The sequence below is a fragment of the Prionailurus viverrinus genome, chromosome E3 (genome assembly GCF_022837055.1).
Source record: "Prionailurus viverrinus isolate Anna chromosome E3, UM_Priviv_1.0, whole genome shotgun sequence".
In the NCBI taxonomy this organism is placed as follows: domain Eukaryota; kingdom Metazoa; phylum Chordata; class Mammalia; order Carnivora; family Felidae; genus Prionailurus; species Prionailurus viverrinus.
The window spans coordinates 28,133,948-28,156,520 of NC_062576.1; the positions used below are offsets into that span (position 1 = coordinate 28,133,948).

The following is a 22,573-nucleotide window of genomic DNA, read 5'->3' on the forward strand; positions in this document are numbered from 1 at the left end:
TCTCACTTACGCATTTTCATTGTGGTAACCAACCTTTTGTACTTAAACGCTGCTTTACTCACATGCTAAGCAGTAAGAGCCCTGAAGCTGTCATTTTGATTGAACGGTTATATTTGTATGTTTTCCCTAATACACGTTTAAAGAAACATACAGCATTACAAGTTTTAAAAACATTCACCCAAGCAGCAGGGGCAGTGTGCATGGGGGCTGTGGCGGATGGTCTGATGTGTGGGTTACTCGGGTGTGTTCAGTTTGTGAAAACCCACTGAGGTGTGCATTTAGAATAATGTGCAGTTTTGTTTATGCAGTACATTTCAGTTAAAAAAAAACACTTAAAAGAATATACCTCAAATTTCAGAACTGAATAAATTTTGCAGAGTTATGGACAGAAACTCTATTAAAAGCTGCTTTAAGGGGCAGAGGGGTGGCTCAGTCAGTGAAGCGTCCCACTCCTGATTTGGGCTCAGGTCATGATCCCACATCGGGCTCTCCACTGACCCTACATAGCCCGCTTGGGATTCTGTCTCTCTGTCTCTCTCAAAATAAACAAATAAACTTAAAACAATTATTAAAAAAAAGAAAAAGCTGCTTTAATCACTGGCAGATCAGACCTGGGGTGCAAACCACACTTGGGATTCCTGGGACCAGTCTGGAGCTACTCTGGCAAAAGGTGTCCATCAACCAAAACTAAATAAAATTAATCCACCTCACCCTCCAAAAATCCTCACTGGCTGCCTCTTGTTTTCTCTCAGTTCCCCAACTTCTTCCATTGCTACGCCTGTAACAATTTGATTTTTTTTTATTTAAAAAAATTGGTAATTTTTTTTTTTTTTTTTTTTTTTTTTTTTTGAGAGAGAGAGAGACAGGGCTCAAGCAGGGAAGAGGCAGAGAGAGAAGCAGACACAGAATCTGAAGCAGGCTTCAGGCTGCTGTCGGCACAGAGCCCGACGCGGTTCCCGAACTCGGGAACTGTGAGATCATGACAAAAGTCATGATCAGAACAGGTCAGAGCCAAAGTCGGACGCTTAATCAACTGAGCCACCCAGGTGCCCCTGTAACAATTTGATTTTTAAATTTGTTCTGGTTTCTATTTATCTAGGGGTCACCCTGCCCCACAACCATCAAGTCCATGAAGGGTGGAGGCCCGTCTGTCTTCCCCACGTGCTCTGCACAGTGCCCTGCACACGGCAGCTCAAGTGACCTGGTGAATCAACGTGCACACTGATGGGTAGGTGGGAAGTCTCTAGTGATTTCCCTCATTCACTGGTTCCTGGTTCCCTAGGGATTACCAAGCACATTCTCATCTATTCATCGAATTAGGTCCTCTCAACCCAAGGTGGGCAGTGGGCTTAATCATCTGACAGAAGAGCCAAAAAGGCACACGAAAAAAGACGGAAGTAACAGTTGGTCCCTGACAGTGTTGGAATCCAAGCCAAGGTGCTCCAGTAGAATGTTCCACTCTTCCACCTGCCGTGCCCAGCTCTCAGGAAACCCTCAACACCTCGATATATGCTATTGTGGGGCGAGGCTGTGCGGGGAAGGCAGGCCATTCAAAACGGCACGTTGTCTGCATGCTGGTTTACCAGACTTGTAGAATGTTGAGGACTGCTGCCTTCACAATGGCCTAATCCTTGTAAGAATTTGCATCTTCTGAGTATTCACCCACTGCAAGAAAGGGAAGAGAACCTCCATCATGCCCAAGGCAAGCAAAAGCAGTCAGGTAAATAAGTGCTGTGAATAAACTGCATGGGGATAATTGACAGGTGACCACAGGCACTTATTTTTAACAGGGACATCTTCCAGAGAGAGGTTGCAAATTCAACAGCCTAAAGGGGCCAGTCAGATACAAGAGGGGAAAGAAAAGATCTTGGGGGGGGAGTGGTCTCAGGAATCTGGAGGGTCTCAGAAACAGTCCCTCCACAGCCCGGCCAGTTGAAAAACAAGCAAGAATGTGGGCCCCGCACTGCCAGATCTTGTGACTTTTTAAAGGAATTCCAATAATCCGTATCGTTTTATAGCATATCTTAATCCTCAAACTTCAGTGCCTTTTTATTTTAATATACTGTGTGGCCAAACAAAACCTACCCAAAGGGCACAAATCAGGAAGGAAAACGGGAGCACTGATCACGGGCCAGAGTTGTGCCTCATCACCAGGCCCTCCCAGGTAGGTGCCTTCATGGTTCATGCACTGCACACGAGAAAACTGGGCCCCTGAGAGCTGAAGTAACACATCTGAGTCCCACAGATATGAATGGCAGAGTTCAGATGCTATGAACTCCAAATGTCAGAGCACTCCCTCCGGGCCCGCAAACATCACAGGACACGCCTCCCAGGCCCCACAGCCTCTGACCACCTGCTCCCCTTGCAACCTTCAGGCAGCTCACTGCTAATCTCCAGGCTCCTTATTAAGCAATATGAAGAGCTTGAGCCCCATGAGTGGAGCAGTCCAGACCTCATGCTAGGCAGTTTGGGGCATTGGTGGGAGACTTGAGGGCTTCCAGGCCCCTGAATCACACCATTCCTGACCCCCAACCTGTCCAGACGAAACCTTCTTCTTGTGTCCAAGAGGCCACTCTGGGGAAGTGAAACCATCAGTGAATCAGGCTAGGATTCGAAAGGAACCTCTCTGTTGATAGCCTGAGTATCGGCAACGGCACCACCCTTCACCTGATGGAAGCTCACTGCAGTGATCCTCCCAAGGGCAGGGAGTACGTCGGTCCTGTTCATAAAGGTCGTGGCAGTGCTGGGCAGAGTGCCTGCCATGCTCTCACTGTTGGAGTGGAGGATGGATGGATGGATGGATGGATGGAGGATAGACAGATGGATACATAAATGCATAGATGGATGGATGGATGGATGGATGGATGAATGCATGCACAGATGGATGTAAGCACAGGTGCACTTGCGAATCAACAGATGTGAGAGGAGAGAGGGAGGGACAAGGGACTTACTCAACTGGGGACAGAGATTAAGAACACAGTATGTGAAGTCACCACCAACCTTCAATTCCTATAACTGGCCACTTCTTAGCTGTTCAACTTCCATCCAACTTCTTGCCTTAGTTGTTATTATTTGTAATCAGTAAAACAGAGGAGACTGAGCTGCGGCACCTTGTAGGAATTCATGAGATCACGTCTTCCTCGTACTTCTACAGGGTCTGGTGTAAGGTAAACTTTCAACGAAGAGAGATCCTGCTCACCTTCCTCACTGTTATGATCACAGTTACAGTGGCCACACCCCTTGGGGAAAGGACCCCTGCATCAACCTCTCCACCCCATCAGCTTGACTCCTTTGGGCTTAACCAGTGTTTCTCCTGGCCAAGGATTACAGCAAAGGATTCCCTGGGAGGAGAAACGCTCATCATTAGAATCCACAGACACATTAGCCTGGATTAGATACCCAGATAAGCCAGCAGTCATCTGCGACAAACCGGGCCAGAGACAGAACAAACCCATTTCACTGCCTAAAGAGGGCCCAGAAAGGGGAGATCTTCCTCCCAAAGAGACTTCGGAAATGCCCTTAGTTGCCCTCCTTCCCCACCTGGCTGGCTGTCTGGGCTCCTAGGCCCTGATACTAATAATACCAGTCTCCCTGCTCACTCCAGTGTTGAGCGGGTCAAGGTGACACCCATCCACCCTCCCTATCTCCCTCTTCTCAACATCTCTGGCTTCCAGTAGGGGGAGGAGGCAACCCTAACCACAAATATCAGAGGGGCACAACCTGATGAGTATCTGCGGGCAAACGGGTAGTTTCTGTTGCAGGCGGAAGGAAGTGCCATGAGACAATCGACCTGCATGTTCTTAGAGATACCTCCTTGCCTCGCCCAGGCTCTCAGGGGCAAGTCATGGGCTCCTCCGGAAAGAACCACAGAGCAGTTTAACCGGGCGGGGGCAGAAGCAGGAAGCCCGTTGATGATGAATGAAGGGCTATTTCCACTGGGCAAGGAACCCTGTGTTGCACCCTCCTTCCTTCCTTTCCTGGCTAGAGAGAGCGGACTTCAAAACTCCTTCCTCTGGGCCAACTTAGCAGTTCAAGTTCAACCCTTGTATGGACGCTGCATGTTTCACTCTAGGGTGTTAACCTACCATTCTAGGACCATAAAAACCCCGTGCTTGGGGCTGGGCATTGTGACCGAATCAACTACTTCTGTGCCTCCTTGAAGCATTGTGATTCTAAGGTTGGGGACCTTCTCAACATGCTTAGAAGAGGGAGGGTGTGGAACAGAGGAGTTAAGAGCCCAGATTGCCTGGGTTTAAATCCTGCCTCTGCCATTTTTAACTGTGAACCTTGGAAAAGTCGCTGAAACTCCCTGTGCCTCAGTTTCCTCTGCAGCGTGAGGTTGAAATGAGTTAATGTTTGTAAAACACCCAGAACAGGGCCTAGTTACATTAAGCACCATGACTGTTGTCACAACTGTCACAACTGTAACACAATTCGCTGAAGGAATAAATGAGTTAATACAGAAGAAGCACTTAAAACAGTGCCTGGTACCTTATAACTGCTTTCTGGAGAGTCATTATCATTATTATTCGTATTCCCTATTTGTGTCATTGTTTAGGGGTCTGATTCAATGCAAGCTGCAGCCCTCCTCCTCCTCTAGGGTCAGCACAGTTTTTGGAAACTTGCGGTGAGAAGTGAGAAAAGTGGTCTCAAGATTTTCAAGAACAGTTTAGCCGCATGGAGAGTTTCTCAAAGAACCACACACACTAGGTGCTCAGAAACCTGTAGGTCAATCGGAAGAAGGCGGACCCGGATTTGGATCCCAGGTCTGGGACTCTCCAGCACAGGGCTCTTAGTGAGAAGGTGCTTCACCTCTCTGAGCCGGTTTCCTCATCTGTGAAATGGGAACAGAAACAGTCCTATCCCACAGAGCTGGCTGGGAAGACTGGCTGAGACAGTAAGGTAATATTTGCAAAGAATTTTGTGTAAATTGAATCGTGCCTCCTTCCATCGTGGTTTTTTTTTTTTTTTTTTTGCATGTGTGTGTGTGAGCATTTAATAACATAATTTATGCAAACCATCTCAAGGATGCTTGGCATACAGCTGGCACTCAATAAATATTAGTGCTCCTCCCTGTAGCACATTCTATCCTTCTCCAAGTCTGGCCCACACAGCAGTGTTGGACGCACTCTACTGCCTTGGATTTCATTCAAACCCCACTTTCCATGGGAAAATGAATAATTGCGAAAAATTGCTTATTTTCAAACATACTAAGACTTTCTTTTTAAGAACAACAGCTCACATTTGAGCATTTTCGTGTGCCAGGCCCCAATCAGTTCACATGTATGAATACACTTCATCCTCACATGACCCTATGAGGCAGCCCAGCTTTTCAGAGGAGCAGAGCAGAATGATTTGCTCAAGGTCATGGAGATGGCCAAGAGCAGAGCCAGATTTGAACCCAGGTGTCTCAGACCCAAGGACACTTCAGAGAGGTCTCTTTCATGTGTGCTATGACTTTTTTTCCTGCTCCCACGCCTTTTCCTTTGAACTTGGAGTTTGTTGGGATTGAGGTTATGTTTTATGTTTCATTTTCTCCAAAGGATCTTCTTGGTTCTGAAAGATGGGGACCAGAGTCAACAGAAATGGGGAAATGCAAAGGGAAAAAGAAAAAGAAGGGAGCGTTCTCCTAAGTGACAAGTCTTAGGGCAAGATTAACCAAAAGACAGGAGGTCAGCCCTTACACAGTGCACCTTGTGCCTGCCGTCCGATTATATTGGCAATGTGCACCTTTCGTCTTTCTGCAGGCAGATTTATGGCCCCACTGACCATAAATAGCTCTGGGTGAGAGGGCAGCCCCTGACTACGGAGATATACTTAAGAATATTTTGTTTTCTGGGAAACACACACACACACACACACACACACACACACACACACACAGGATGTCAGGTGTCTGCTGTAACTCAAAACACCATATTTCCTTTCCTATAAAGACCATGGATCAAAGTTGGATGATTCCCCAGGAAACAGAGACTTACACCTTGGCTTCTTATTTGCAGATGAGCAAGTATCTTGTCATGCAAACTTTCAGAATATTAAAAAAAAAAAAGAACTAGGGACGCCCGGAGTGGCTCAGTCAGTTAAGCTTTGGCTCAGGTCATTATCTCACGGTTTGCACGTTTGAGCCCCACGTTAGGCTCTGTGCTAACAGCACAGAGCTTGGAGCCTGCTTTAGATTCTGTGTCTCCCTCTTTCTCTGACTCCTCCCCCATTCGTGCTCTCTCTCTTTCTCTCTCTCTCAAAAAAAAAAAAAAACTAATCAACTAATAAACTAGAGAGAATATCTAAAGTGTGAGGAGACTGGAAGGAAAGCAAACATATATACACAATTACATACATACACCTACATGTCTAATAATTTCTGCTTTTATTTATCTACTCTATTTAATATTTTCCAGTATATGATTAAGCAGATGGCAACATTTGCAGTAAGATAAATATTGTTCAATGATGCGTATTTCTGTATACAAAGTGTAATGTATTGCTCAAGCAAAATAAAACCCCATTGAGAGTGTGAAAAAAAAAAACAACCAAACCATCAATAAAATATCCTCTGTTCTCTCTGGTCTCAAAACATTTGGATAGAAACAGAAGCCACACCTCTCAGGCTGTTAAAAGCAGAGGTGATCTGGATACTGCAAACCAATTTTTCAAAGTCATTGCCAAGGTCTGAAAAAGTCCCGAGTTATCTGAGCAATGTGGAATATGAGGAATTTCTGCCGAAAAATCAACATTTCAAAGGGGTCAGCCGACACAGAAACGCCATCCTAAGCATGAATGTGTGTGAGGGCAATTAAAAATTCGGTTCCTTAAATGAAACTTACTGAGTAGCAGTTTATCTAAGGGCACAAGCAATAAATGTGGGGACCTCCAGAGGCCTCGCTGGAGGCCAAGGGAAAGAAAAGAAACTCTCCTGACATTGACACACACAGCTCTCTTTCCCTTCTCCCCAGTCTATTCAGAAACTGGAGTGTGAGCTTTCTGACACTCTCCCCAGTGTTTTTCCTCCCTCGATAAGTGAGCCCATCTGTTTCATAAATTCTGAGGTGACAGACAAATCCACAGCTTACTGGAGACCCAGGAAAGGAATCGGCGTCTCGGCCACAACTCTGCAGCAAGCCACCTGATAATTCTAATATTTAAGAGCTTTGGAAGAGGCTGAGGGGGACACGGGAGCTTGGAAATCTTTTCTAGATATGCTCATCTTGTGGCCATCCTTATGCTGTCTCTGACTCTGTCTGCTGGAGAAACAGCGTGTTTCTTCTTGGCTTCTTAAGATGCACCAAAAATACAATCATGTCCTTCCACTGGGGCGCAGCTCCCCAGACACAGAAGGTGCAAGTGCGGAAGTTCTGGGGCCATGGGCACAAGGAAGCAGCAAGGTCTTGTTTCAGAAAACGCTCTAGAGGCAATGCTTGCCTGACACTCTTTGGGACACAACCACCAGCGCCACCAAGGGGGGGGGGGGCGGAGGGACAGATTCCCTCTGCCTTCGAGAACCCCCCCTGCCCAGCCCGCCCGAGCCCCACCCTCCACAGAGCGCAGAGATGAAGTATCATGTCCCAAGCATGCGTCTCACCAGCTCTTTAAGTGAGCCACCTGGAAAATCACAGGGAATTTTTTTTTCATGTCCCACTCCTGAATCCACACCCCAAAGCATCCCGCCAGCAGCTCCGGCAGGGTCTGCAGAGAAACCACATGTTGCAAGGGCCTTAGGGGCTCTGGAAAAGGTCTGGTCCTCTCCTAGACTGCAACCCAAGCTCAGGCGACATCGGACTTTGGGAACAGCCTGCCCTCTTCTGGTCTCCTTGAGCCCCATGGAAGGGCAGGGGCTGGGTGGGCATAGCCAGGGGAGGGCCGACCCCTGGCTCCATCCAGCGTGTCTGCGCTGTGATTTCAGGAGCTAGCAGGGTGAGGGGGGTAGACGTGGGGCAGGGGAAAGAGACGAGACAGACAAGCCGATAAAATAAAATACAAATCCAGGAGAGGTAACAGTTAACCACAGAATGGTAGACAGCCAGAGAGAAGAGAGGAGGACATTAAACACACACACACACACACACACACACACACACACACACACACACGGAGTGTGGACAGAGTACGCAAAATGTCAAGGACCCAGGAAGAAATCAGCCATCCAGGCCTCCTTCCTTCCCTCCACTTTTTTCAACATGTGGTCTCTGCACCCAAAGATACCTCCTGGTGCCTGTGTGAACCCCAGATGCAAAGGATATAGGAAGCCCCATGCCCCCATGTTCAGCCTACACGTTCCCATTCCGGGCCAATGGTGCACATCCCGAACCCTCTTCCACCCCACTCTCCGGGAGGGCTCCAAATCCAGAAAGAACCTCTCGCTGAGTTTCTGCCCAAACATATCCCAAGTCACCCCAGGAGTTTCAAAGACAGCGTCTGGGAGTACTCTTCTCTGTAAATAAACGGCCACAGGACATTGGGAATGTTCTGGTTCTCCATCGGGAATCTCACTCCAGTCTCCCCCCACCTCTACAAATGAGGGAAAGACATCTACCTGCTACCCACGCAAACAAGCTAGTGAAATGCCGTCACATCACGTCCTGGGGTTGCTCTGCCCACAAAAAGCCGTGCTCTGGCAAAGAGGGTCGCCGCCGATTCCAAAGAAGTTTAACAGATCAAAAAGCATCACGCTGTGCCTGAAGACAATCTTCAGTGAGGGCTCCCACAGCGACAAACGACACAGATATGCATTCAGTCAGTGGCTAAGAATCCTAAAACTAACCCCTGGCATCTGATGTCCCCCAAGGACTAGGAGAATCCCTGTAGGCAGATGGCATGAGGAAGATACAGACAGACACCCTGCACGTTGTTATTCCTTAAGACAGTCACTCACACCCACAGGACAGTGACAGCCTGGCCCAGAGCTGGGGACTCTGACCTCCTGTCCTAGCTCAGTGGGCTCTCAGCAAGACAGCCCAGAGAAGGTGTGAAAGACATCCCTGGAGAAAGGGGGCGGGGGGTACAGAACAGGAAGACACCCAGATGGCCCCAGAAGATCTGCAGAAAAAAACAGTTTCAGAGCTCAGACTGTTCACACCCAAGGAAAAGCAAAGAAAACCCACGAGAGCCGAAGTCGTGATGATGTGGTCAGACACAGCTGTGGTGAGGGCAATCGGCTACACAGGAGACTCGGGGAGCAGAACCATCATCCAGGAGAAGGGGGCATGCCCCATCACTGGAGAGCAGGGTGAGGAAAGTCAGAGAGGGCACAGGGGAGAGGACAAGGTTAGAGACGGAGAAGGTAGAGACAGGAGTCTCAGACAGCCAGAGATGGCAGACGGGAGCCCGAGAAGTAAGACCAGGCGCCCAAGGCTGAATCCTGATTCAGGGAGTCGGCTGGGGCTGTGGGATACCGATCCCAGACCCCAGCTGAGGCCAGGACAAGACCAGGAGACCCCAAGCAGGGACCTGAGTTCTCTGCACTCAGCTCAGCAAAATCCCGAAGAGATGCTGTGAGCACCGCCCATGAGCAGCGGCTGAGGCGCCCGGGCACGATCCGCGCACTCAGAGAGCGAGGCACCAACACCCACATGCACAGTGCAAGTCGGGGCGCCCAGCAAGAGTGACGGGGAACGGGAACCCGGCCAGGCTCCGAAAACCCCCGAAGCGCCTCCTCTGGAGATAACTTCCCCAGACCCCAAGGGGGCAGTCCTCAGACTCGGGATGGGGCAGCCCACGGCCCCCGAACCTCCGCAGGGACCCCGCCCCGGCTTCCAGGGAAAGGGACGAGGAGCCAGCAGGCTTGGGAAGTCCCAGTCTGCCGCCCTGGGTTCAAGGGCTGGCGGGGGCCTGGGGGGCCTGGGGGGCGTGGGGTCGGGGCTGCCTCCCTCTCACACACACACACCCCCCTCCCTCCGGGACTCGAGCCGAAAGGGCATCTTACCAGCGCCCGCGCGGGCAGTGCCCCCCGGCTGGCCGGCTGCTGCGCCCGGGGTTCTCCGGGGCCGCCTCCCCGCGCCCGCGCCGGGGGCCCCCGTCCTCCTCCGCCGCCGCCGCCGCCGCCGCCTCGGGCTGCGGCCGGCCCGGCGGGCAGGTCCCGACGCTCCCGGCGCGGGGCCGCCTGCTCCGCGCCGCCGGCCGCTGCGCCCCCGCGGCGCTCCCCGGCCCCGGAGTCGAGGCTGCTGAAATTCCACACGACCAGCGTCTGCAGCAGCAGCACGGTGAGCGCCGCGAGCAGCGCCGAGTGCGAGCGCCGGGCCAGCCTCCGGGCGCACGGCGCCGCCACCATCTTCGGAGCGCGGCGGGCGAGCGGGGCGCGGGGACCCCGGGCGCTCCGGGCCGCCCCCGCGCTCCCCGCGGCTCCCGCGGCCGCCGGCTGCCGCTCGGGCTCGCGCTCGGGCCGCCGCCGCCGCCGCCGCCTCGGCTCGCCGCTGCTCCTCCTCCTCCGCCGCCGCCGCCGCCGCCTCCACCGCCGCGGCGCGGAGTTTTCAGACGGGCAGGGACCCGGACGTCACCAGGAGGAGGGGAAGGCGGGGGGAGGCGGGGAGCGGGAGGCCGCGGAGGGGGCCGCCGGGCGCGCGCGCTCGGGGAGGGGGCGCGCAGGGCGGGCGGGGGCCTGGCCCGCGGGGCTCCCCCCCCCCCCGCGCCCGCACAGCCCTCGGCTGGCGGAGGGGGTGGTGGCGGGCCGGGGGCCCGGGGGCCCGAGGGGGGGGCGGTGGGGGGGGGAACGCGGGCCGGGGTGGCGAGGGGCGGGGCCTGGGGGCGGAGCGAGGGAGGAAAGAGGAGGAGGGAAAGGAAGGGGGTGGGGGCGAGCAGAGAGGTCAGACACCCTCCACGGCAAGAGTCGCGGCGGGGTGGGCGAGAAGGGGACAGTTTCCACGACACAGGGAGAGAGGGGAGGGCAGAAGATCAGGGGAAGCTTTGGGTGAGGGTGGGCCCGCTCAGAATCCAGGGGAGGTCAGGGAGATCTGGGGGTCCTGAGACCCTGCCTCCCACGAGGGAAGCAAGCACGAGGCCGCTGAGCGGAGCGGGCTCCCCGCCCAGGAGTTTGCAGTCCAGGTGTCTTCCACGGGCACACAGACGGCTGGGCAGGTGGAGACGTGAGAAACGCATCAGGAGTGTCAGAGCCGCGGGAGGGTCTCACGCGGCGGATCCCTGGATCCCTGGCTTGAAGGGGCAGGGAGGAGGCTATGAATGAGTTTCTGTGAGTGGCTCCTGAGTCACACCCCACCCTCCAGAGCCAACGATGTACTAAGTGCTTCCCTGAGTCACTTCTCTGGTCCCTAAGGACAAACAAGCCAAGAGACTCCAAACCCAGTTGGCGAGCGAGGGCTTTGGTTGGGAAGGGAGCACCCACTGGAGCAGTGTCTCAACCTTGAAAGGCTGCAAGCTTCCAGGTCTGGCCGCTGAGCCTTCCGCCAGTCTTTCTTCCCATCCCTCCCGAAGCCTACCTTCCTGTCTGTGCGGGGTTCAGCTTCTGGGGGCACGGGTCTTGCCTTGTAAAGTGGAGTTCCTTCCCATCCCGGCTGGACTGTCCCAGTGACCTTGAGCGAGGAGGACTCCTCCCAGGGCCCGAGCTTCCCTGTCTGTCAATGAGATTTTAGACTGATGAGCCCAACGGACTCAAGTTTCATCCCCAGCCTTCTCTGACTCAGTCTTTCCACTCTTTCCCTCCCTTGTCCTCTCGCCCAGGGCTTTATACACGGCAGCCCTGAATCCATGGTGAGCAGAGAGAGGGAGTGGGTGTCCCGGACAGGCCTTAGCACTATGAGAAGACAGTAGCAGAGCAAATCCCCGGTTTGTAAATCGGGGACGCAGGGGCGAATGCTTTGCATCTTGTCTGCGGTGCTTTGAAACCTCATCCTAATTTTTAAAGAGAAGAAAGTACAGGAATAAACAGGATCCATCAGAGAGGGAGGCAGAGAGGGGAAAGACATGGTTTCATCCACTGGTCAAGAATCCGTGAACATCAGACTTGTGTCACACACGGGGCCAGGTGCAGGGATCCAAAGGTAAGGCTTAGTCTCCCCTTCAGCAAGCTTGGAGTCCAAAGGGGATCCCGATGTAGGTGTTGGTCATTAAAAAGCAGTGAGGTCAGTGTGATTTGAGAGAGATGCACAAAGTGCTATTGGTTCCTGAGGGTGGGGTGGGAGTGACCTCCTAGAAAATGCTTTCTGGACCCATATAACAAGCCAACCCACTTCCCCGAACCGAGAGTGTAAACGACCAGCTAGCGGGGATTCTAAACTGCAGATTAGACTCAGCCTTCGGAATATCTGCAGCCTGGCCAGGCCTGTGGAAAGGCACAGAGGCAGACCCTTTGGGTTCAGCCCACCTAACCAGGAGCGAGATAGAAGAGGCAAGCTCTTTGGCCTTCTGTCATCTATTTATCACTTGGGAGTATTTTGGTTATCATTAATAAAAATCTCTGTTCTAACTGTCTTAAAAATAGAGTGGACTGGATCATGTAACTGATTATTTTAGAGTAAAGACATCAGGCATCAGGTGAGGTTTGATCCAGCAACTCAGAATGATGACCTAGAATTCCTTTTCTTTCCCATCTCTGCTCTCTGCCTTTCATGGGGTCTGTTTCATCCTGAGGCTCTGTCTTCATGTCTCAACATCAGTTGCTGAGACTACTTGTATCCTTTGTTCATCTGTAGCCCAGAGGAAGGAGGGTCACTGTTTCCCAGCATTCTCCTCAAAGGTGCAGAGATGCTCTCTGATTGAACTAGTATTAGGTCACAGGTCACCCCTAACCAAGCAAGGTAGCCAGGAGCATGGAATGTGCTGATCAGCTGGGCCGAGGTCCCATACACCATGGTGGGCACTGGGGAGAAGCTAGCTTCCCTGCAACCACCCGGATGTTCTACAGGGATGATGGTCTTATGGGCAAGAGGGCAGTGGTACAGGAGAGGCAGGCACCGTCGTCTATCCCATGTGGCCACGATGTTGCATGACTTTGGGCAGGTCACTCCCCTCCAAATAATTTGGTGTCTTCAATGCCAAATGATGGATTGGATGAGATAGATGGGCCCCAGCATCATCATGTCATGTCCCCAGAACTCTTCCTTGGTGTCGAAACAGAGCTTTCCAATCCCATCAGAGGCTGCCCTGGGGACTCTTGGCATCGGCTCCCTCCAGCCTGTCTCTGCTTCAAGGTCTATGCTGCATTTTCCTCTAAACAGCAACGATGTTATCTGCTTCCTGCACGTGACACGTTTAACCATGGTCTTCTGGGGCCCATGCTTTGGTTCAGCTCCCCTGGGGGCCATAGGCTGAAAGAGTGAGGTTAAAGATCCAGGCCTCCCAGTCCCTGGAGAGAGAGAGAGTTGTTTGTTTATCTCAACTCATAAAAAGCCATGCAAGAAAGAGGTTTAAAAGCTCTGGGCAGGTTATGGATGCCATAAACAGCTTATGTGAGGTTTTCAGGATGAAAAATCACCTGAGATAGGAGGGCAGGAAGGCGAGCCACTAGGGTCGCCGAGATTATCTTCCTGCCCCAAGACAGACAGACAGCACCTGGAGCATCTACACAGAGCTTGATGTAGAAGACGGGGCTGAAATACTCCAGCAGCAGCAGCCGTGACAACAGCAGCAAGTCTCTTTAGAATTTTTAAAGCTCATTCAGTCATTCAACACAGATATATTGGACCCTATTATGCGCCAGGAACCACGCTGGGCAAGAGAAAAATAGATATTAAGAAGATTCCCTAAGGAATTTTTTCTTTTTAAATATGGTTCTTATTCTCATGTTAACTGAGAGCCAGAGCTCTAAGGAAGTTCCGACTGATTTGTGGGATTCCCTCCACAACCCCACACCCATTTCTTGTTTGATCATCACTTTCAAATGAGGGGAGAGAAGATCGGTCAGCAATTAGTTCTGAGCTGTTGGGTGTGCCCAGCACTGCTGGAGACTAGGAGGGAAATCAGGGAAGAGGGGTCTTCACCCTCAAGGTGCCCAGGTCTGCTGCTTTTTAACTGAGACTTCTGGCATCCATTGTTTACCTTCTCTATGCCTCAGTTTCCTCATCTGTAAAATGGGGGGTATGAATAGGGCCTTTCTCATAGATTTCTCAGAAGGACTAGATGAGATAACGCATATACAGGGTTTTTGTATAGAGACCAGAACATAATAAGTGCTCAGTAAATGTTAGGTATTTTTCATTTCGTTAACAAACAGTAGGAAAGTGTCAATTATGAGTTTCCATAGGTATCGGGGGGGGGGGAGGGGGAGGTAGTCTGGGAAGGCTGCCTGGAGGAAGCAGCACTAAATCTAGTCCTCCATTTTGACAAAAGACTCTAAGTCCCCCCAAGGGCAAGGACCTCTTCTCTCTCTGGCATTTTGCATAGTGCAGGGCACAGAGTAAACTCCAGGCATAGAATAAACACCAGCTGGTGGATTAGAGCCTGGTGCTTACGAGTGCTTCGCAGAACCCATAACTATCTGAGCAACTTTTTAGCTGTGTGATTTTACGCAAGTTGCTTAACATTACCGAATCTCATTATTCCAGTCCATAAAAGATGAAGAAAAATAATATTTCTGTCCTAAGGCTGTTGGGGGTAGGGATCAGGGTAGAGTATAAAACAGAGTGTCCTTTATTTCATATAAAATATTGGCACTAGCCAGTGGCAGCACTCAAGGAACGTTAGCCTGCTCATGTTGGCAGGCTGGTCTGTAAAGAAATGCTCTCCCCTTCTCTACTCACAGAAGGTACCAGAGAGCTAGGGCATGACATGCCTTCTGAATTTAGATAAACTTCAGCCTAAGAGTCAAATGTAGTCAAATACATGGGTTTTTTTTTTTATCTTAATTTGTCTTAATCTTAATGTGTCTGTTTCTTTTTGGTTTATTAGAGCCTGTTTTGACCCAGGCTCTGTTGTGACCCTGACTTTGCTCTTAAAAAATTTAACACCTCTCCCTTGGTTTCACTTCAACATCACACAGACATCATAAACATGGGTCACCTGTTTGGCAGTGTTAGTGGGAGGATGCACAGAACGTGGTCGCATCCTAGGCATCTCTGATTCTCTCAGACAAGCACATGCAAAGCACCGTGGTCCCTGGGCACATGGAGGTCAGAGGAGCCAGGATGCCGAAAGCCACCCCTGGCCCGCCGAAGCATGTGAGGTCACAAGCACGCCTCACCTGTACTCCCCCTCCCCCCCCCCCAACTCCACCCAAGAAAAGGAAATAGTCTCTGGTCAGACCACAGACACAGGCAGGCAGCATGTCCTGCCAGACAGACACCCAGCTGTGCTTCTGACACAGGCTGCTTTTCCAGGGAATCGTCCACCCGGTGTATCAGCAGAGGGAGCTGTAGGTAGCAAATAACTTTCCTCTGGCCGCAGACTTTCCCACAGAAAAGATCTGAAGACAGCAAGGAAAAGGAGGGGTCCCTAAACGGAGCTGGCATCCATTCTGTGCAGAAGGAACCCCCAGCCGTTGGCAAGGGTAGCAGGTGTGGGGCGGGGCTGGGGGGTGATGGAGGAGAGGAGGAGACACCTGCTTGAAGAAAGGACGCATGAAAAACCAGAAACCACCGTACTGTCTGCAGGATTATCTGACCTTGCACGGCACCAGCCCTCCAACCCCTGAGCTCTCACAGCCTGAACCCTACCCTGCAACACTGTGATGTTTGAAAGAAGGACCCACTCCAGGTCCATCGTGGCAGGCATCTTTTCTTTTTCTTTAAAGTAACTGTTTAGGGTCCCCTGCTTGGCTCAGTCGGTTAAGCGTCTGACTCCTGATTTCAGCTCAGGTCATGATCTCACGGTTCATGAGACTGAACCCTGCGTCAGGCTCTGTGCTGACAGCATGGAGCCTGTTTGGGATTCTCTCTCTCCCTCTCGCTCTCTGCCACTCCCCCCCTCTCAAAATAAATACATAAACTTTAAAAAATAAAATAAAAAATGGTGGTGGTGATGATAATGGAGATAGAGCTAATATTCATTGAGCACTTACTATGTGCCAAGTCCTATATTCAGGACTACACCAAATATTTACTGAGAACCTACCCGATGCCCAGGACAGTGCTCATGCTGAGGATACAGCAGTGAAGGGGGGCACAGCTGGGCCTGTCCTCATGGGACTTACATTCTCGTGGGCAGGCAGGGCTGAGACCAGTTACTTATGTGCACAAGGAACACCAGAGAGCCATGAGCCCTCTGCTAGTGACAACAATGGGCCGGTAAGGGCTGGTCCCTCCCTCATGGACGGAAGGCCACTGGAGTGTTTCATATGCTGTCTCACAAATCACGACTTTTAGAGGGCTGAGATTCTTTCCACACACCAAGCATCATCTGTTGGGCGAATAAATAACGGGAGCTCTATGTTTTCGTATATATGCCATTGGGATGTATAAGTGAAAAATGCCGCTTAATTCATAGCAGGCGTTCTGTCATTTTGGATTTTCTCAAACCCTGGTTAACAAAGACTCATCTTACTGGTGGTGTAGTATACGGAATGGGTCAGGAAAAATTCCATAAAAAAAGAGAAAAAATTAAAAAGATACCATCTTACCAAAAAAAAAAAAAAAAAAAGCTTGGGAGGAGCTGCTGCATTAAATCACAAGTATCGTTTGTCCAAATATCCTTTTATTTTATTAATCTACCCTCAGCCCTCTAGAAGGCTTTCCACGTGACTGAAGTTTCCACCTAGCCCTGTATCCCTGCAGTGGCAGGTTCAGCCTCGTCCTCACAAACTCATCGTCCCCATCTTGTTTGCAGACTCTGTTCTGCACCATCTCAACCCATATTTCAGCTACTGGGATTACTCAGTGTCTTGTCTTCCGAATATCTTTTTGCTTGTAGACCTCAGGAATCCACTCCAAAAAGACTTAAGGGAAAAGGTAGTTTATTGACAGCATAATCAAATATGCTGGAGTCTGCAGACTGCCTATGAAATATCCATTGTTCCCTTCTTCCTTGACCAAGAATCTTGATTTATTTAGGGTGACGGTGTGCCCAAACAAAGCAATGGTTCCCAGCTTTCCTAGTCGTTAAGGATGATCTAAGAAAGAGCAGTAAACATCATTGTGAAGCTTCCAAGAAATCCTTTGGGAGAGGGTGCTAAATTGGGTGGGATGAGTGCCCTTTCTGTCTGGAATGCAGGAAGGATAGCTGGAACTCCAGCAGCCAGCTTGTATCCATGAGGATAGAAGCCAGTGCTAGAGACGATGCGCTAGCAAGACAGAAACAGCCTAGGTCCCTGATACTTTCTGATCTGCTGTATGTGGCCTACCCTTGAACTGCTTTTCAAACCTGAGAGTGAACCTCCCACTGATCGAAGCCACTCAGGGTGGGTTTCTGTTTCCATATCCGGTATGCTGAGGTGTGTGGTGACATTGAACCATTTACCTGAACGAAGGCCAGGGATGGAGATAAGCCTTGGGAAGAGCTGGACCCAGAGACCCCAACATGCAAGCCAGGTGCTTCAGCCCCTGCCTCTGCTTCTCTCCGAGCGCTTGAGTGATTCTCATGGCAGAGCAACGCTCTCCACGTATAAGAAACGCAGTTGCCAGAGCTCCTGAGGGTCACATGCCACAGCCACCACAAAGGGACAGAATCGCCCTCCACGACCGTGGGCCTCAAGCAGACCTCGATACTGCCCTACCACCATCTGCTAGTCCACACACCCTCCCGGGCCTTAGGCCACATGTTCGGACGCCCTCCGCTTCCTGGGCCTCCTCTCCTTTTCGCCCTTGCCTGGGCCTCATCTCCCTACTCCTCTGCTTGGGGTGCTGAGTGAGTGCTGATGGACAAACCACCCTGGCTCCTGCCGGAGGGCCCCTCCTGCACTTGCCCGGGGGCCGCACCCCATGTACGGATGGCTCCAACTCCATCCAACTCGTTGTTCCCTCCACCATCCAAACTTACTGCTACTTCTCTGGTTAAAAACAAACACAAATAGGGGTGCCTGGGTGGCTCAGTCGGTTGAGCGTCTGACTTTGGCTCCCATCATGATCTCACGGTCTGTGAGGTTGAGCCCCACCTCGGACTCTGTGCTGACAGCTCAGAGCCTGGAGCCTGCTTCGGACTCTGTGTCTCCCTCTCTCTCTGCCCCTCCCCTACTCTCTCTCTCTCACAAAAATAAATAAACATTAAAACAAACAAATAAACAAACACAAATAGCCCTCTCTTGGCCCCACTTCCCTCTCCAGCATCCTCCCCAAGTTTCTGTTCCCTTCCCAGCATGGCTGCAAAACAATTAACTTAGGGTCTCCCGTTTGCCCTAAATCAGGCCTGTGCTCCCTGCCCACCAGATTCACATACTCTGAAGCTGCTCGGAAGCTCTGCATACCTCTCACCTCCTGAGCTACTCCCCTGCCCCTGACTCCCTTCTGGTCTGGGACACACCAGGCAGGCCCACGTCACTGCAATGCCCTGGCTCTTCCTTCTGTCTGCAGGGCTCTTCCCCCGGGGTACCTGCATGCCTCACCCTGCCCCGACCTTGGCCAAGCTTCTGCACAAAGGACCCCTTCTCAGCTAAGCCTTTCCTGACCATCCCAATCAAACTGCACTGCCCGAGCCAGCACCCCTGATTGCCCGGTGCTTGGTGCTGTTGTTTTCTGTGGCACTTGTTACCTTTCATAAATAAATCACTGATCATAGTTTTAGGTTTGATGTCTGTCTCCCTCCCCACCCCCTGACTAGATCACACGCTCCCTGAGGGTAGGTTTTGTCTGTTTTGTTCACTGCCCTATCCCCAGCACTAAGTACCTGGCACATAGTAGGTGTTTAATTAAATTCTGCTGGATCAGTGAATGAATCATTTTCTTAGTCATAGTCCAGAAACATCTCAGCAAAGGGTGATCATTATCCTGGCTTGAGTCTGGCCCTCCCATGGGAGCCACTGATTGTAGCTCCAGAAAGAGAGTCCCTAAGAAGAGAGGGAACCCACACTAGCCATGCAATGGGGGGCCATTTGCAGGAGAGGAAATTCGGTCATGCCCTATGTGTCAGACGCAGGGTGACAGTTGAGAACGAGCCTCTGGATACAAAGCACCGGTTTGAATCTACTTCTTAACTCTGGGGATTTGGCAAATTTTTTCCCATCCCTGCTCCTTCTGGGAGGACATCTCACCCTTCTCCTAGGATGGTCATAATGCTCAAACCAATGATTTCATGGTACCAAGCACTTGGAGCAGGGCGCTTGGGTGGCTCAGCCAGTTAAGCGTCTGACTCAAAAAAAAAATTTTTGGGGGGGCGCCTGGGTGCTGTCGGTTAAGTGTCCGACTTCAGCCAGGTCACGATCTCGCGGTCTGTGAGTTCGAGCCCCACGTCAGGCTCTGGGCTGATGGCTCAGAGCCTGGAGCCTGTTTCTGATTCTGTGTCTCCCTCTCTCTCTGCCCCTCCCCCGTTCACGCTCTGTCTCTCTCTGTCCCGAAAATAAATAAACATTGAAAAAAAAAATTAAAAAAAAAATTAAAAAAATTTTTTTTTAACTTTTATTTTATTTTTTGAGAGACAGAGAGAGACAGAGCATGAGCAGGGAAGGGGCATAGAGAATCCGAAGCAGGCTCTAGGCTCCGAGCTGTCAGCACAGAGCCCGACGCAGGGCTGGAACCCATGAACGTGAGATCATGACCTGAGCCAAATGGGATGCTCAATCCACCGAGCTAGCCAGGCGCCCCAAGCATCCAACTCTTGATCTCAGCTCAGGTCTTGATCCCAGGGTGGTGAGTTCAAGCCCTTCACTGGGCTCCACACTGGGTGTGAACCCTACTTCAACAAACAAACTAACAAAAACACTTAGAGCAATGCCAAGCATTCAGTACAAAACCGAACACCATTAGAAAAACAATAGGAACTTGAGAAAATAAATACATATATATCTGAAGAAATCAATACACTTGTTTTCCCTAGCAAGCAGATAAATAGAAGTAAGAATAAGTAAAGGCATGGAGAAATTGTATTGTGTAACCTACAAACTCAATTTAGTAGATATATACAGAAACATGCTTACCTTAACAGAAAATAAATATATTTTCTAAAATCCATGGAATCTGCCATACACAATGGACATAAGAAAACCTCAACAAATAAAAGAGATTTTTCTCAAGCCAAATTCTCTCCGATAATAATCTGATAATGTTAGAAATACCTATTTTTCTAACTTAAAAATTGAGAAACATAATTCTAGACAACAAAAATTCAATCTTTTTTACAGCAATAAATAAGAGAACACGTTGTAATAGAATCCATGGAATATAACAAAAGCTGTAGTCAGAGGAAAATTAATAGACTTCAGTGCCTTCATTATAAAGAATGACTAATAAAACAACAAGGGAAATGGTTATAAACCCCAGGAGGTTAGAATGAGAACAAAATAAACTAAAAGAAATTCTGAATAGAAAACTAATAATGATAGAAGCTGGAAGTAATGGAATAGAAAGCATATGTAGCAGAGAGGAAAATAAACTCAAAAGCTCATTTTTAAAAACACCAGATTGGGGGCGCCTGGGTGACTCAGTCCGTTAAGCGTCCAACTCCTGGTGTCGGCTCAAGTCATGATCTCGCACTTTCGTGGGTCCGAGCCCCGTGTCAGGCTCTGTGCTGGCAGTGGAGCCTGCTTGGGATTCTCTGTCTCCCTCTCTCTCTCTCTCTGCCCCTCCCCCATCGTGCTGTCTCTGTCTCTTGTCTCTCTCAAAATAAATAAATAAACTTAAAAAAAAAACAGACTGGGTGAAGGGGGTCAAAGGTACAAACTTCCAGTTATAAAATAAGTAAGTCATGGGGATGTGATGGATAGCACGGTGACTATAGTTAATAATACTGTATTGTATATATGACACTTGCTTTAAAAAATAGATCTTACAAGTTCTCATCACAAGGAAACAAAATTTTGCAACTATGTATGGGGACAGGTGTTAACTAGACTAATTGTGATCATTTTGTAATGTACACAAACATTGAGTCACTCTGTTGATTAACCCCCTGGCCATGTCTAATTAAAGAAAATAGAAAATACGGTTCTATCAAAAAGAGGACTTGGGCCCCCGGGTGGCTAAGTCAGCTAAGTGTCCGATTCTCGATTTTGGCTCAGGTCATGCTCTCATGGTTTGTGAGATCGAGCCCCTCAATGGGCTCTGCACTAATAGCACAGAGCCTGCTCAGGATTCTCTCCCTCCCTGTCTCTGCCCCTCACCTGTTTGCAGGCACACAGGCATTCTCTCTCTCTCACTCTCTCTCAAAATAAATAAATAAACTTTATTTTTAAAAAAGGGGGGGGGCACCTGGGGGGCTCAGTTGGTTAAGCATCCGACTTCAGCTCAGGTCATGATCTCACAGCTTGTGGGTTTGAGCCCCGCATCGGGCTCTGTGCCGACAGCTCAGAGCCTGGAGCCTGCTTCAGATTCTGTGTCTTTCTCTCTCTCTGCCCCTCCCCTGCTCACACTCTTTTCCTCTCTCTCTGCCCCTCCCCTGCTCATGTCTCTCTCTGTCTCTCAAAAATGAATAAATATTAAACAAATTTTTTAAAAAAACACTTAACCAAAGTTACAGATGAGAAGAGAAATGGAAGACAATATCATATGCAATTCTATGACAACACATTTGATAACTGAGATAAAATGGCTTATTGAAAAAATATTTAAAATGATACAAGAGAAGTTGACAAATTTGAAGAAACCAGTTACCAAAGATATGGAAGATACAGCATTAAAAAGACCCCCAGATCAGAGAGTATCATTGCTGAGTTCTATATTAATCTTATGTTAAAAAAAAAAAAAACTAGATTGCTCTAATGTTATTTAAACAATTCCTAATCATACACACTGGTTTTCAGACTTGACTGAATGACAAAATCACCAGGTAGTTTTTTTTTAAACTAATGCTGTCCAAGCCTTACCCCCAGATATTCCTGTCCAATTTGTCTGTGTTGTGCCAGGTATAAATATCCAGCTGGTTCTCAAGTGTAGCCAGGGTAGGTAACCTCTTCCATAGAATGTAATGAGAAGCTTTTCAATTCTTTTAAAACACAGTTGATAAAGATAGTACCAGCCAAGAAAACTATAAGTAAATATTACTTATGAATAAAGACAAATCCTTTGAATAAGGTACTAGCATCAAAGGAGTAAAGTGTTATGACCAGGAAGAGTTTATTCCAGGAATTCAAGGCAGGTTGGAACCAGGGAAGGTATCAACATAATCCATTAATCACATCAATATATTAAAGGTGAAGCTGATGGGGCGCCTGTGTGGCTCAGTCGGTTGAGCGACCGACTTCAGCTCAGGTCATGATCTCACGGTTTGTGAGTTCGAGCCCTGTGTCAGGCTCTGTGCAGACAGCTCAGAGCCTGGAGCCTGCTTCTGATTCTGTGTCTCCCTCTCTCTCTGCCCTTCCCCCACTCATGCTCTGTCTCTCTCTGTCTCAGAAATAAATAAACATAAAAAAAAATTAAAGGTGAAGCTGAGAAGCTATTTGATTAAATTTGGCAGTCATTCCTGATAAGTCACCATCTTATTAAAACATTAAAAGGAAGAAGTTACCTAAATATAATGAAGGCCATTGGAAAAATATATATATACTTTAAAATGGCAACAATTAAGGGGCGCCTGGGTGGCGCAGTCGGTTAAGCGTCCGACTTCAGCC

General features: G+C 49.6%; 1 protein-coding gene across 1 annotated transcript in view; it reads right to left on the bottom strand.

Moving 5' to 3' along the window:
- XYLT1 (xylosyltransferase 1) overlaps nt 1-10,319 on the bottom strand; it is a 311,204-nt gene extending 300,885 nt beyond the window's left edge. Inside the window, exon 1 of the mRNA XM_047837663.1 lies at nt 9,923-10,319. Coding sequence (XP_047693619.1) covers nt 9,923-10,267 — 345 coding nt within the window. The 5' untranslated portion in view covers nt 10,268-10,319. The remainder of the gene's footprint in view (nt 1-9,922) is intronic.
- Between the last annotated feature and the right edge of the window lie 12,254 nt (nt 10,320-22,573).